The sequence below is a fragment of the Ammospiza caudacuta genome, chromosome Z (assembly GCF_027887145.1).
Source record: "Ammospiza caudacuta isolate bAmmCau1 chromosome Z, bAmmCau1.pri, whole genome shotgun sequence".
NCBI lineage: Eukaryota > Metazoa > Chordata > Aves > Passeriformes > Passerellidae > Ammospiza > Ammospiza caudacuta.
Window position 1 is genome coordinate 35337507 of NC_080632.1, and position 15005 is coordinate 35352511.

Below are 15005 nucleotides of genomic sequence, written 5' to 3' on the forward strand. Positions count from 1 at the left end.
GACAATACCACATTTGGCAAATAAACATTAAATAAGAACAGGTGATTCATCACACAAACACAAATCAAGCTGACACAGAAGAGAAGAAAGAAAAAAAAAATAAAATTAGGCAATGAGGTAGAACCCAGGCTAACTCAGGAAATGTTTGCCCTTTCGGTTAGGTATCAGAACTACTCAGATGGTTTCTTGTCTTTTCCTGCAAACCACAGAGGGTTGAAATAGTAAAGGGAGAGTGCTGGGGTGAAATTTTGTGCTATTCCTAGAACCATCTGCTTTTTCTTCTTTTTTATTTTTTTTCCCTTCATTTTGTAGAATTCAGCTGTTCTTTGTTGCACAGAAATAAAAGTTCAGTTTTGAAAATATTCATGAACAAAGCTGTAAAAATTGCCTGTAATTTCCTCAATTTTCAGCCATCTGGTTTTCATTGCTTTGATTCTCTCTTCACTACTCCATACATGTTTACCAAAACTTTTCAACACGCATTGACCAAATTATTGAGCAGTTATAATTAACAACAGAGGTACAACATTCTCTTTCACCCCTTTGGTAGAGCTTGTTGGCTCACCATGAGGTGCTCATGCTGTTGCTCTTATAAACAAGAGCAATTATATCTGATTAGATGATGACTGCCTCTGTAATTCAGGCTGTGGAGGCTGAGGAAAAGACACATTTTGCATGTGAGTCATTTTGTTGCTGAAAACAGTCAAGCTAATATTGAAACAGGGTTCTTCTAATTGTTTGGGTTTTTTTTTTTTTTTTGGTAGTTTAGAATACTAACATAGCAATTAGCAAAACTGAGTGATCTCTTTTGTATTTTTCACTTAGAGAAGAAACTTCTAGACACTGAACAGCTATTCTGAGTTTACTTCTGGAAGACTGTGCTCTGTTCAGTTATTGCTATGTAATTTTTCAAGTGGTACAGCTTGATTGACACAAATTAAGTAATGACTGAATGACTGAATTAAAATTGTCATAGTCTTCATTCCTCTCTTTCCTGTAGGAACCATGCTGGCTCTCCTAGTTCATCAAAACAAGCTATATCCTTTTCTAGAAATATTAAACTAAGTTAATGACAACAAATTTTACTCTGTAACTATTGTGTTGAAAGTCAGTTATTAGCTCCCATCTTAGCAATCAGCTCTGCAGTGTTTCCCATTTTCTTAATTCAGTTCAAAATGGGAAATTTTGTTACACTGCTTTCCAGGAGAAGAGGGTCTGGACTCTTTTTCTGCTATTGTTCTTGAAGCAATAAGCAAAAAACTCTCAACAAAATCTGAAACCTCAGGAGACTCAATTGGGATTTGAATATGGAGGAAATCTTCCAATTTTTTGTGTGCAGCTCTTCCTGATTCTTAATCTTTCTTCTGTAAGTATTTTTCCGACTCCATACAGCTGTGAGTATCTGAAGACAGATTTCCGTGGTTTAGTTTTTGTCTCTCTTCCATGTACTCAGAATAGTAATGTCCTAAGATATTAAGCCAGAATTCCAAAGAAAATTTCAAAGCATTCTCAGCTGCTGTTCAAGCACCATCATCTCTCAGTGTTTTCATAAATGTGAAGTATATTGCCAGTATGTTTTACCTTTTACCATATTCTGTTCCAAAATTCAAGATTGAAAAGGCTGATGACACCATAGATTAATTTCAAGTATTAAGTGAGTAAGGAAGTTTTCTAATCTATACACATCTATTTTCAGTAAGGAACAAAATGAACAGTAACCCAGTTACTGTGCAGATCCTTTTAGTATCATTCTTCTAAAGTGTCCAAAAGAAGAAAGATGGCTCAAAACCAGAATGAAATTACTCTTCACCTACTACTTCTACAATTTCTTTCTCAAGGGCTTTTCTGACCCTCCAGAAAGGCTGATGAAATTCTGTAGTTCAGTGCTTTTGTCTATCTATAGTAAAATAGCTAAAACAACTATTTACATCGTACAGGACTAGCCCTTTGAGAGGCTACAGAGTAGCCTCCCATGTAACCAAAAATGCCCGTAGCAGAAGCAGCATTAAGCTCTGCAGTTCTAACATTTAAATGTTCTCCCTAGGCAAGATCTTTAACTGTACTAGATTTTAGACATAATCATTAAATTCTAAGCATGCTGGGTTGCTTAGGTTCAAGAAATGTCACTGGAATAATTTCTCTAAATACATAAGGAGAGAATTTTTATTCTCTTGGGCAAGGCTTCTCAGCCTTTTCTTCATGCTGTGGAAAATGTTTCCTTGCTACCTAGACATTCATCACAGTCTCAGTTGCCTTTTCAATGAAATGCCTCCTCTACACAAAACAACTGCATACTCTAGCAGTCACTTATACATCAAGAATATTTTAGGAAAGTGGTTTTTATAATTTTAGCTTCTGTTAATGCACTTAAGCAGCTGGAAAACAGAGAGAAGAGCCAACACTATGAGACCAGCCAGCTCTCTCGAGAAGTCATCAGCAAGAGCTCTGGGAAGTATCAATGGTTCACAGATTTTGGAAACTCCTGTAGAAGAGATCTAAGTTCACAGCCACAGTGTATTATAATTCTTGGACTTGTCAGTGGGTAGAAATGCCTTCATCAGCATACATGAGGACATGATTTTAGCCTAAATTTTCATCAGACTCCTGGATCAAAAATTTTTTAATTAGAATTCTGAAGTATCTTATGATTTAAACAAGGAGAAAATCTTGATTTGAATAAATAGTCATGTACTTGTTTTCCTTCTTAAATAAAGTATTAGAGTGGCTGTAAATAATGATTATAAAGCAAAAGATTTTATACACTCTTTCATTAATATACCATTGTACTTAACACAGTGACAATGCTAGGTGTAGCACTTCAGAAACACGAAGGAAGTAAGATAATTATCCCATCAAAGCCTGCCTGGGAGACACATCAACTTGCTTTGTTGCCTCTCTTTCCATTAGCCATGCTGCCTGCAGTCTGCAGGCCTGCTTGCTCAGACCAGAGGAACAGTTTTGCAGAATAGGTGCTGTTCTTCATCCTGGGCCTGCAGACAGACAATTTGCTCCGGACTGAGGGGGCTTCAGGAGAAGTTGTATATACAGGGGAGAGAGTCATTTCCCCTGTTCTCAGTTGCAGCCCTAGGGGTGGATTAAAGCTGCTTAGTCTTCCCCCTTTCACCTTTGCTTCACAAGCTGATTCTCACCTACAGAATGATCCTCTTGTACTCCACTGAGGGAAATGCATACCTATGGCTGCTTTAAAGTAGCTCCACTCTGGTAGCAAGGTTACCACAGAGCTATGGATAATCATGCAGATTAATTCGAGGAGTATTCACGCAATTACTCAGATTACTTTTGTAACAAAAGTCATAAATACTGGCTTACAGGAGTGTGTTTTGCTTTTTCTTAACTACTGAGTACTTATTTTTCATGTCAGAATTGGTGGTTGTTCAATCTTCTACCATGCACTCGTAGCAGCACTGATGCTTCTACCACTGAAGTACCCCAAGAGTTCCACCTATAAAGTAATTTTTTCAAACATTTATATAATATTTCTATATTATTTCCAGCACTAAAGACAATTTAACAAAGTTAGGATTGCAGTATCATCATAAGCAGTACTTGTAATGCTTTGGTAAAGAAATTTCAATCTATTTGTGTCTGCCTGTTACAAATTCAAAATCCTAATTACCAACCAAACTGTTATTTATGTCCTTATAATTATTTCATGCTGGCTGTCTTTGATTTTTAATGTGAACCTTCTCTGTATATCCCAAATCTACTATTATTCAAAACAACATACCTCTCTGTAGCATGTTGTCTTATAAATCATACATACACCTATCCATAAATGCTCTAAGGTATATCTACCACCTGGACACCACTGAGTGTTTTAAATAGTCCAAAGTTATATGTAAATGTATTTAAAATCTGCTGCAGTGTCTCAGTGGAGCAAAGGCACCTGCATACAGCTGGGAAAAAAGACAATATGTATACAGTACATCCTATAGACTTGACAGGCCCTATTTAAATAAACCATAAGAATGTCATAAAAGCTATTTTCTGTTGTTGAGGGTGAAGATGTGAATCTCTGCAGAGAAAGATGTGTTGTTTTAGGGTCATGACTGTGGAAACTGCCTGAGGCCAGGGACAAGCAGGTTCTGCAAAACCTTTTCTGAGAGGAGAGGTTGGAGAAGTCTCTTTAAACTTGACAAAACTCTGGGTAAAGTTAAGCCAATCCATAAACTGTTTACTTGAAGGACCTGCAGAGGCAAACAGTCTGAAGTCTGCCCTTTGGTCTCACTGCTGCTTTGTACTTGCTGGTCAATATGATTGTGGCAGGAAGAGGGTGTAAGCCCCTGCAGTCTAAGAAAGGCATGCTTGAGGCAGTGTGTTCCTCCAGACTGAAAGGCAATAGAGTTTGGGTTTACTTAAAATTACGCCTACCTTGGGGGGCAGGGGTCCAGGCTACAGGACTTCAGCAGCTGTGGAGGACGACGGCTGCTAACACACAGTGTTTCATCTGCAATCTCCCTAGTTTGTTTGTTCAGACAGGTCACCACAGCCTCCTGGACACCTGCACACAACAAACAATGGTCACAAGCAGCTCTCTGTACCTGCAGGGGCAGCCAAGGCCGGCGGCGGGCCAGCAGGACCAGCAGGGCTGCAGCACGTGGGGACACCCAGCCTCGCGCTGGCAGCTCTGGGGCTGCAGCCCCAGCTGCACACTCGTCATTGCTTTCAGGCTAGCTGAGAGGTTTCTCAGTGTTGCAGGGAATAGTCCATGGATTCATTCACTGCTCACCTCCCTGGACAGAAAATTGTCCAGTGCTCTTATTTTTTCCCTTTTTGCATAAAGTGCAATGAGGCACTTTATTTTTCAGGCCAAGCAGGCTAAGGTGTGAAGATGGCCATGGCTTTCACATGCTGTATTTTAACCAACAGTATGACTTGCAAAAGCAAAGTAAAACGTGGTCAGACAATTCAGCTCTTCTCAGTTTACTCTTCTGCATCCATGGGCCTGCACCCAAACTAGAGATGTGAACCCACAGAGTATATCTGAGAGTTGGGAAAGAACAGGTTAGAGAGACCTAGGAAAGAACAGCAGCTGTTGGGACTTAGAGAAACTGGAAGATTTGGTTATTATAGTTTTACTCAGAAAATCCTTGTTACAGCCAAAATCCTTATGTAGTATATGGCATACCAGTTACTCTCACTTTTCTTATGACTAGGGGCATCACAGGCTTTTTGAATCACAAGGTTAGAAAGCCAGAACATCGGGGATTGCAACATTACATGCCACATGGAAGAGGATGGATGAGAAAATATCTATTTCCTCATGGATAAAAGGGGTCTGAGAGGGTCTGAGGATAATAATTGGCCTGAACTTCCTGAGAATCTGATCCACAGGTTCAAATACAATGAAAGTATGGTTTTTACATTCAATCCTGAGACCTGAGTTAGGAAAAGACTGAGCTCCCACCAATTGCATTAGTTTCAAAAACACCACTTTTTCAAAACATCTCACAAATATTTAAAGATGCTAATGTGAAGGGAAAAAAAACCCAAACCAAGACAAAGTGTTGTAAGACCTTAAAGACCTCCAAAAACATGTCAGAGAGTTAATAATATATTCTGGTATTTCTAATTCCAGAGCATATCATTAGGCAAAAAATGATTTTCTATTCTTCAAGAGGACCAAAGTGCTATATAGCTGATCACAGCCTCTGTATTCCTGACATTATCCACAAATTCATTCTCCTTAATCTCAGTATAGGCTGAGGCCCCCCGAAAAGAGGCTTGTTAACCATTTTTTGGCTGCTATGTGTGTCAGCCTATTAAGATCATGGCTATGGCACCAGATTGTGCAGTGTGTCTCCCGTATCCCAGATACCAAAAAAAAGAAAGAAATTTGACAGTTTTGGACATGGAGATCAACATCAAAATTGCCAAAGTCAGTCACCAAAGCTAGTGCTGTTGGTGGTTCCCTTCTCTACAAGGTGGCCCTATATTTTCAATTTCGTTACTCAAGTCATCTCTCCAAAGACTTATAAAAAATGTAAAAAGGGTAGCCTAGTAAAAAGACAGAACTAATGGTACTGATTCATATTTAGGAAAAGAAACTTACAAAACTTATATATATGAACAAGACGTTCACTGCCCTGTCATGTTCACTATTTTTCTAGCTCAATCATTTTTCTGTTGAGCATGTAATCATACTGTGTGCAGCAAGCACAGGCATATGGATTCTCCAGAATGGAATGCTCCTGGCTGAAGAACAGAGGTGCTTCTCTACCTGATGGGAAATGGCACTGTGTTCAAACTACTGGTCTCTATCTTGCATGGAACATTTGTGCAGGCCTGATATCAAGAACAATTTGATGAAGCCAAGAAAGAAGGGCTGCTGATCCAGAGGTATGGAAACCACTAAAGTGTTTATCCAGACCCTGTGGAAAGAAACTACAGATTCCTGCCTCATGCTGGCTGACGTGTTTCTGTTTGCTAGGTAGACAGCTCACTTATCTTCTGTATGTCCTTCTCAGATAAAGTTTTGTAAACTGAGTGTACTTCCACAGCTTCAGTTTTTTTTTTCTCTGAAGGGTGTCACCAGTGAGCTCTTGAACAATTATTATCAATTTAATACTTTTCCATTGCCTGCTTTTTCAATGTTGAATACTGAAAAGTGATGGCTATGAGGTCTTGAATTCAACCTTTTCTCAATTTCTCAAGCTGATGGTTATCAAATTCATATAGCTAAGCTCTGATGCTACTGTTCTTCAGTTTTCGGTATCCAACCAGCCTTAAACCTTACAGTAAGTTCATTCCTCATGCTTATTTCTTTCATCTAAGTAATCTCTGGTTGCAATTCCAATAATTCTTGTCCATACTACAGGTATTCTAGTCTATTAAAATTTCTTTTTATCTTTGACAGGTCCAGTAATCTCGTCTGACAGCACAGATATCAAAGAAAAGGGTTCCTGTCTGAATATGACTGCTAGAATGTTTACTGACACTTTTTGGCTTTAATAGCTTGTGCCAGAAAACAAAAAACCCAACCCAAACCAAACAAAAAAACCCTGAAACAAACAAAAACCCCCCAAACAAAACAAAAACCAACCAAACAAGCAAACAAAGCAACAAAATGAAAGAGAGATAAAAAAAATCTGGGTAACTCTAGCAGTAAAAAATATTATCAGAATTACTTTCTTCAGCTTCCTGTTGAATCCCACACTAGTGTGTCTCAGCATAATGACAATAACTGTCCATCTATTTTTGATATGTCAATGTGGCAAATGGTTATAAGCTTTAAATTAGGATGGCTCATTGAACATTTAAAAAATATAAAAACTTTTGATCACAAATCAAAAGTTCCACAGCACAGAGTAATTTATAAAAAAGTATATGAATTTCAGGGAGTTCATCTGCCAAGTAATTGAATTCAAAACATTATTTACTGCACAATATGATTAGAACAAAAGCTGTCTGCTTTAAATTGCTTTTCTTGGGAAAAAAAAAGAAATCAGTTCTCAATAGAAAATCACAGTATAAAAATGTGGAATGGGGGGGTGTGAATCTAGGCAGTCTAAGTTCACTTTCAAAACATCATCAAATGAGAATTCTATGTTTATATCTACCAGGACAGAATAATTGTTACATGATATTTGATGACAGCTCTGGGAAATGAAGCCACCAGCAGTAGACTACATGACTAACTCATTCCTTCTGGTGGCTGCTTCTGGGAGGTGAAAGGTTACTTCTGCATCTATCCAGTTTCTTCTCCCAGGACTCTAAACCCAATAAAATTTGACCAGTCTTGCACCTACAGCTACAAAAATATCTGACTTAGCATCTGCTAATCTGCTAAGTTTGGAGTTGATGTCCGACAAAAAGAAATCTAGCTAAAACTTTTTGCTGACAATTGAGAGATTAGCTTTATAAAGAAAAATGTCTCCTACAAATCAGCCTCTGTTAGTTACATTTGAAAAATACAAGCATGAGCTCTATATTCTAAGAAATTACTTCATTTCAAGAGGATACTTCTAGGAACTGTTCAGGTTTTGGTAGTGACAGTAAGTGTGATGAATTGTTACTGCACGCCAGTAACACCAACACATGACATGTACTCTTGTAACATCAGTGTTTCTCACCACTTAGCATACACTAGTGTCTCTTTTTTTTTTTTTTTGTGTAGGAATTGTTTTCTACTAAATGAGGTTTTCAAGACTATAACCGATTACCTGTGAATCTGTACCTACTATTAACTCATAAAATGCTGAGTTTTTTTCAGTTCTACAGTATTTATTTTGAATTTTTCTACAGTAATCCTTTCTTAAATCACCTGAAAGCTGTAAAGTAAAAAGACAAGAGCTGGAAAACTCTAGGTTTAATTAAAAAGACACTGGACTGGACATATTTCTCAGAACTAGTTAGATAAAATGATGGGGAAAATAAAAGATATCAGAAATGTGTGTTAATGTATGTGCAACCTGAGAACTTGATTAACTTTGAGAAACTACAATTGCCAAGCGTGCTTGTTGCAGACAACCACATAATTAGTGCCATGTTGACGTAAGTTTTCTTTTGCACTGGAATAGGAGCTGATGCCCCTTATTGATAGGAGATAGGGAATGGCTGAGCACTTAAAATATCCATTATTTTTTTCATCTGCAATGGGAGGACAATTTACTTCCATATGTTTTTGCTTGCACAGAGCAAACCAAGAGATAAGAACTAAAAATTATCTGTGATTGTTAGCATGTACCATCAGACCCCTTTAACATTTAGCTTTTTTTTTGGTGATTGCCTTTGGGTGATCAGTTGATAAAGGAAACAGAAATATGTGATAAACTGAGCACTCTCAGTGAGAATCTGAGCACAGATATGGAAGTGCTGGGCTAAAATATGTTGTGCACATGGGATTTTATGCATTCCTTATCGTGCCTTTTCAAACATGTTTGGACTCAACAATCTCAAAGTTTTATTTCCTTCCTAAATGATTCCATGATTCTAACCAGCCATAGCGAAGCAGTATGTCCATGGGTATTAAGTGCCAAGCACACACTTGAAGAAGGAAAACAAATCCAGCACAGAAACATTTTGCACTTACCTCCTCCACAGGACTCTGAGCACTCTGTAAAGCCTTCATACTCCCAGTCATAGAGCTCATCGAGCTCCTGCAGGCTGCCAGACAAAAGCTGAGTCTCCTCTGGCGTGAATTCCGCTGCCTCCCCGCTGCAGGGACCAGTGTAACAGGCTCTGTGAGACACGGGTTTGGGACCTTCACACTCATCCATGGGCAGATCAGCCACAGACTGAGAGAAGGAGAGGAGCACTTGGCATTTCACAAGCCGCATCTGGCTGCCTACTCCACAGGTGACACTACAGGTGGACCAAGCCTCAGGAATAAACCTGTGAGAGGAAGAGAGCAAGGCAAGTTACGTCCACAAACTGCCAGGGAAGGAAAAGCAGGACAGCCCTATCTAGGTAAAATTTTATGTAATGAAAAACAAGTACTTCATCCCATCATAAATTTATTAAAAACTACACACAGGACATTCTATTGACAGCTCAGTGGCAGGTCTCTTCATGTCCAAGAAGTAAGACAAGCCCTTGTAAGATCCACCTTGATCCTAAAACATCTCAGTGCAAGGCATCTAGCAATCTCCCAATGTGCCCAATGCACATGATGGTCCCACTGGCTACCTTTTTCAAGCATTCAAACCACATAATCTTTGCCTTAGTTGTTAATTTTTTTTTCACTAGTAAGTACTGAGCAGGCTGCTGTTATCTGATAGTTGCAGAACTACATGGAAAATAATTTCAATTGTTTTTCTTGTGTCACAGGAACTGTTTCAAGTCTTAATTTGAAGCTAGCAAAAGGTAAAGAGAATTCATAATATCTTAAGCTTTTTTTTGTTGTGGTTTGTTTTATTTTTCTTTTAAAATTTATATAAATGCAATTTAAAAAAATCTAAATAATTTTTTCCCCACAGGACATTTACCTTTCTCTCATTAAAAAAAAAATCACAACAGTGTTTAATTTCTATTGTGGGTTTGTTTATCTGTTGCACTTGTCTTACTGATCAGTAACCCTTATATGCTCCAAATTTTTCTGTCTGGAAGTCCATGAATATTTTATTAAAAGCACTTTGCAGCTGTCATTACAGTAAAACAGACTGAATTCCTCAAAAATGGAATAATTTCTCAGTTTCTCTGTGTCGTCATTGCTTTTTCAATGTCAGTGCTATAAACTGGACTAGCATTTTACTCAAAGTTATCAAGCCTAAGATTCACATCCCATATATATACACCATATCACTACTACTCTGTTGCAGTAATGTAACACACATTTTTTTTGCTGAGCTCATGCTGAACTAAGCTGACACCTAAATCTATGCAGAAACAATAGTTTCAGGGCACTCGGTAAATAACCTGCAATACCTGTGCTTTGATACCTGATGTCAGTGGCATTGGAGCACTGATGCAAAGTTATGAAAACAGGGTAATTTAGATGGCTATATCTGACTGCCTTGCCTTCTCCATTGGCCACTCCCCAAAACGTTCTGCCACAGGCAAGTTCTAAGGCAAGGGTTGTAGATATACTTCAAGGACTAGAACAAATGAATGAATGGCTGGATCTGGCACCGGTCCTCGCTGAACCTCACAAGAACAATCCCTGTTGATAACACCCCCTCATTAACAATAAGTGTTTGGAATCTGTCTGCTTCTGCAAACTCAGCTTTTGGGATGTGTTTTTCATGGAAACCTGGCTGTCACTGACAGTATTCATCTTCCTTTGGTCTTTATTTTGACAGGCCAAACCAGAGTTGGACAGCTTTGACCAGGGCTAAAGGCAATATACCTGTCTGTTTCTGCTATGGTCTGGGGCTCTAGCAAACTCATTTCTTACCTTGGAGGGGGAACCACAGGAATCCCATTAACAGTTTTGATAGGAAGAAAAGGGATATTTAGTTTTGGGATTAGCATATTTGAAAATATTTTTACACTCTTCTCCCTTTCATCCCCTGCCTTTCTCTCGCTGACAAAAGGACTTTCCCTTCATGCTGAAGTTAAAAAAATCCAAAACATAAAAGGGAAGCCAGAGTTTTCCCAGGATGTATATATCAGGATCCCTGACCGGAAGATCACAGTCTTTTGGAGCAGGGAGTGTGCATCTCTTTACCCACTTTTTGTGGTTCTTTATAAAATCTTGTTATAAACCTGACATCTGCTACTAGAACTATACATGGAAAGTAGTAGAAAGGGAAGAAATGAATTGCAAATATTATTGTAATATCTGAAAATATTTCTAATGCTGCTACAAAGACTGAGATAAATCTTTTAGGAGCAAAGCTTTTGGGAAACTCATGATGCAAACTGGTTCCATTTTCCTACTCATAAGACATTTTAACTTAAAATATCAGTCTTGTTTCCAAGGTGGTATCTTTAATTTTGAGAGGATTTTACACTTCAGCAACACAGGCAAGCCACTATAACTGCAGCTGCTGAAATTCCATTTTGATGCAGAAAATCTCCTTTCAGAGATTAAGCAGTTAAGCATCAGCCACTGTCACTTAGGTATTTTGACTAGTTGAAATGTACACCTTCTTAACCTGGTAAACTGAGAGGTAGAAACACTAACCAGATTATGGGGGAAAAAAAAGTCCAGGTCTTCATCAGAAGCTGTCTTTCTTATAGTTTTGAACACTGTAAATTGTTCTGTAACTTTGCTTTGTTGAAGAACTTCTGTACTCCAAACCAAAAGGGAGGATATTCTTGAAGGTATTAAAATTACTAATTTAGAAAAACAGAGATACTTAAAATACTTGGAATATTTACACATGACATGTATCATACATACAAACGTGGGAAGAAAGGGAGAGGACACAAAAGAAAAGTAAGAACATTACTAAAGAAGACTGGATCCTTTTTAAAATGACGCTTGATCTATAAATGCCAGCTATTATATTATTTCACCCAAGTCAGCAGGAATTTGTTTTTTTTTTAAAGCTATCTAGGCTCAATTTCTACACTTTAAGTTCTCACATTGGAAATGTGATTTAATTCTAATATAACTGTTAGCTGGTAAAGAGAATATTAGCTGAATCAAAAGAGTTAAAAGCAGAAAAAAGAGGGGAAACTCATTAAACCCTGCAAAGAAATCTCCATATAGTAATGGTCATTACAAATGGAACATTTATGTAAAGTGAATGTATAACATAAATCTACAATGTTTCTAACTTTTCCACCATCCTAACACCAGAAAATTATAAAGGCTTTCAAAGATCTTTGTGTTGTCATTAATGACAAATGTTGCCAAATGGTGAACGTAAACCACAAAAAGTATATGAATAAGAAGGAGACAGTTCATGGATTTGAAGCTATTTGTCCTGCATATAGCTCATCTTCCACTGCTCAGCATTAGGCATTTCTGTATGCTAACCTCTGAGTTACCTAGAAAATGGAAGTAGTGGAATAGATATACTGAGAAGTACTTTTTAGAGAATGGGAAATGACTGAGGTGTTTCATTTGTCATTCCATATTGTTTAATTAAATTCCACTGAAATAATCGTCCCTCTAACAACAACCCTAATAAACAAGCCAAAGCAATAACTCATTCCTTCAGCTAAGGACTGATTTATACTCCCCTCCATACAGAAACATATACGTAACTGGAGGAAGTCAGAAGAGAATTCAGAAGACAACGTCAATGCTCAGCAGTGGGAGACCTCTCAGAGCAGGTCACAGTGGGTTCAGGGTGAGACCCATGGAGAGTTCTGCTGAGTGTTTCAGAGATTTTCAAAATTCTTGATGCATGTAGCAACAGCCTCTTCTGTCTAGGACATGGTTTCCTACAATGTGTTATGAAGAAAAACAAGTGTATACACACTGGTGTGCTTTGAGCTATGGAGAAAAATAGCTAATTTTCTTCACTGCTACATAATTACATATTGCCCTTAATTTTGATTGCTTAATGGTTTTTCTGTTTGCTTTTCCCCTTTTTGCTTTCTTTGTTTGTTTGTTTGTTTTAAAACACCATTAGTTAAATCCATGGCTTAGGTAAAGTCTGAGGTTTTGAGACATGCACATAGCAGTGGGACTGAGTATTCTAAGGCAGAGACACCCATCTATTAAGGTCTCTAAACTCAGATACTACTGGTGAAATGAAAAGTTCCGTGGCTTGCTTGAAAATTCTTGGGAATTTTCTGTGATGAATCCAGAACTGAGCACAGACTTCCAGACTCCTTGTGTTGAGCCGAAATGCAATTCATTCCTCTTCCTTCAGGAAACACCACCTTTTCATGGGTTTTAAGGCCTGGGTAACACCACAGGATATTCACATAACAGCACTGGACAGCTCTGGTGTCATTATTCAGAGACATGAAACAGTGGTCATTACCACTTATCAAAAAAATATCAGGCTCCATCTTTCAGAATATTAAAACTGGAGGCAGCCTGCACAGGTCCAGTTCCAATCAGAGTGATTCCATTCAGTCCCTCTACAGTCTCTTTTAAGTTGCTTGAATATGACTTTTCCTTCAGGTTTGTTTCTTTATTTGATGCTGTTGGTGCTTTTCATTCACCGCTGCCTTTTTCCACAGGGAACAACTGTTTCTGTCCTGTATTGCTGTTACACATAAATCTTCAGTAGTTGTGACTGTGCATAGTGGGTCCTTGAATTAGTAGATAGCAATCCTTAGCTAATGTGTGCATTGACAACCTTCCCTTTGACCAACCACATATATCAGATATATGAAGACTCTTCCTTTTCACTATGTGAATCTAAAGTGGACAAGCAATGGCTCAGTAGATAAAGTGATAAATGCCCTCACTATCTTTTCTTTTGGCAATCCAACAATCAGAACATGCTCAATTTTTTACAGTACAGCAGTAATGGAAAGTTTTAAACTTACTTACTGTGAAGTAAAACCTGTGAACCAGGTATAAAGAACATGATCGAAATTGTTCAATAAGGAAAATCAAACTAAAATAGCTTATGTGTCTTTAGAAGCATAAATACCTACTGAAAAGTAAGAAAGAGACATTGGGTGCCTCTGCCACACTGGTCTCTCTGTCCATATCCAATTCCCCGAGGGCTTTGTTGCCCCTGCTAATGCATGTCAGGAATTTCCCTTTGTTTTTTACTGAGCTGGCCCCATCACTATGATGGTGCCATCTGGCATCCAGATATTATTGTTTGCCCACTCCCCCATCAATCTGCCATTCTCGCCCCTGCCTTTTTTTTATGGCTAGGAGGGTTGTTTATAGCAGTATGTTAAAATCTGGACATGGTGTTAACATACAAAAGCATTTTTCAAAAGTTAGAAATCTTATAAGAAACCCTCCACTACTCATAAACCTAATCTCACTATACATAGAAAACCCCATACTTTTTAAATCACATAGTTTTTAAATCACAACTTTTTAAATCAAATCTGGCTGCCACACTGTGCTGGTGTAATGAATTCTAGACGAAGAGGTCAGACAGAAAGATACAGTGGCTCCTTCCTCAGATAACATTTCTAATGCCTGGTGAATGGTTACTTCAGGGATGGACAGCAATAGGAGAACAACATGCACCTCAACAAAGGACAGCAAGGCCTACTCACCTTAAATATTTGTGCTGAGAAAGATTACAATACTTTGTTACCAACACAGAATGTTTCACAGTAGTTCTGTGAGCAATTAATTTTTAATTGATCCCATTTAGGTGAGCAGTAGGTCAGACAACCCAAACATACCTATTCCCTCTAGATTTGAAGAGGCTGAATTGGTTGTGATTAATTCTTTGAGCAGCAGAACTAATAAAGAAATATTTAAGATGCATTTACATTTGAAGACTGAGTACCCAAGTGGATACTTTGCTATCTTTTAAGGATTGAGCTCCTTTAAAACCTTTCCTTAAACTGGGGAGTTCTACTCAGTCTTTTATTTTAGTGACACGTGTGGAAAACTTCTACTGAATTTCCTGAAGAATATCAACCAAGTTTGACAGAGGAGTAAAATTCTCTGTGATAATTTTATACCTCTTTCAGAACCAGTTAATAGCAATAAATTC

General features: G+C 38.0%; 1 protein-coding gene across 1 annotated transcript in view; it reads right to left on the reverse strand.

Annotated features, from left to right (window-relative positions):
• Positions 1 to 15005, reverse strand: part of ADAMTSL1 (ADAMTS like 1) — a 392889-nt gene that overhangs the window by 67909 nt on the left and 309975 nt on the right. The window contains exons 15-16 of the mRNA XM_058823311.1: positions 9053 to 9354; positions 4393 to 4522 (exon numbers count right to left, since the gene is read on the reverse strand). Coding sequence (XP_058679294.1) covers positions 4393 to 4522; positions 9053 to 9354 — 432 coding nt within the window. The remainder of the gene's footprint in view (positions 1 to 4392; positions 4523 to 9052; positions 9355 to 15005) is intronic.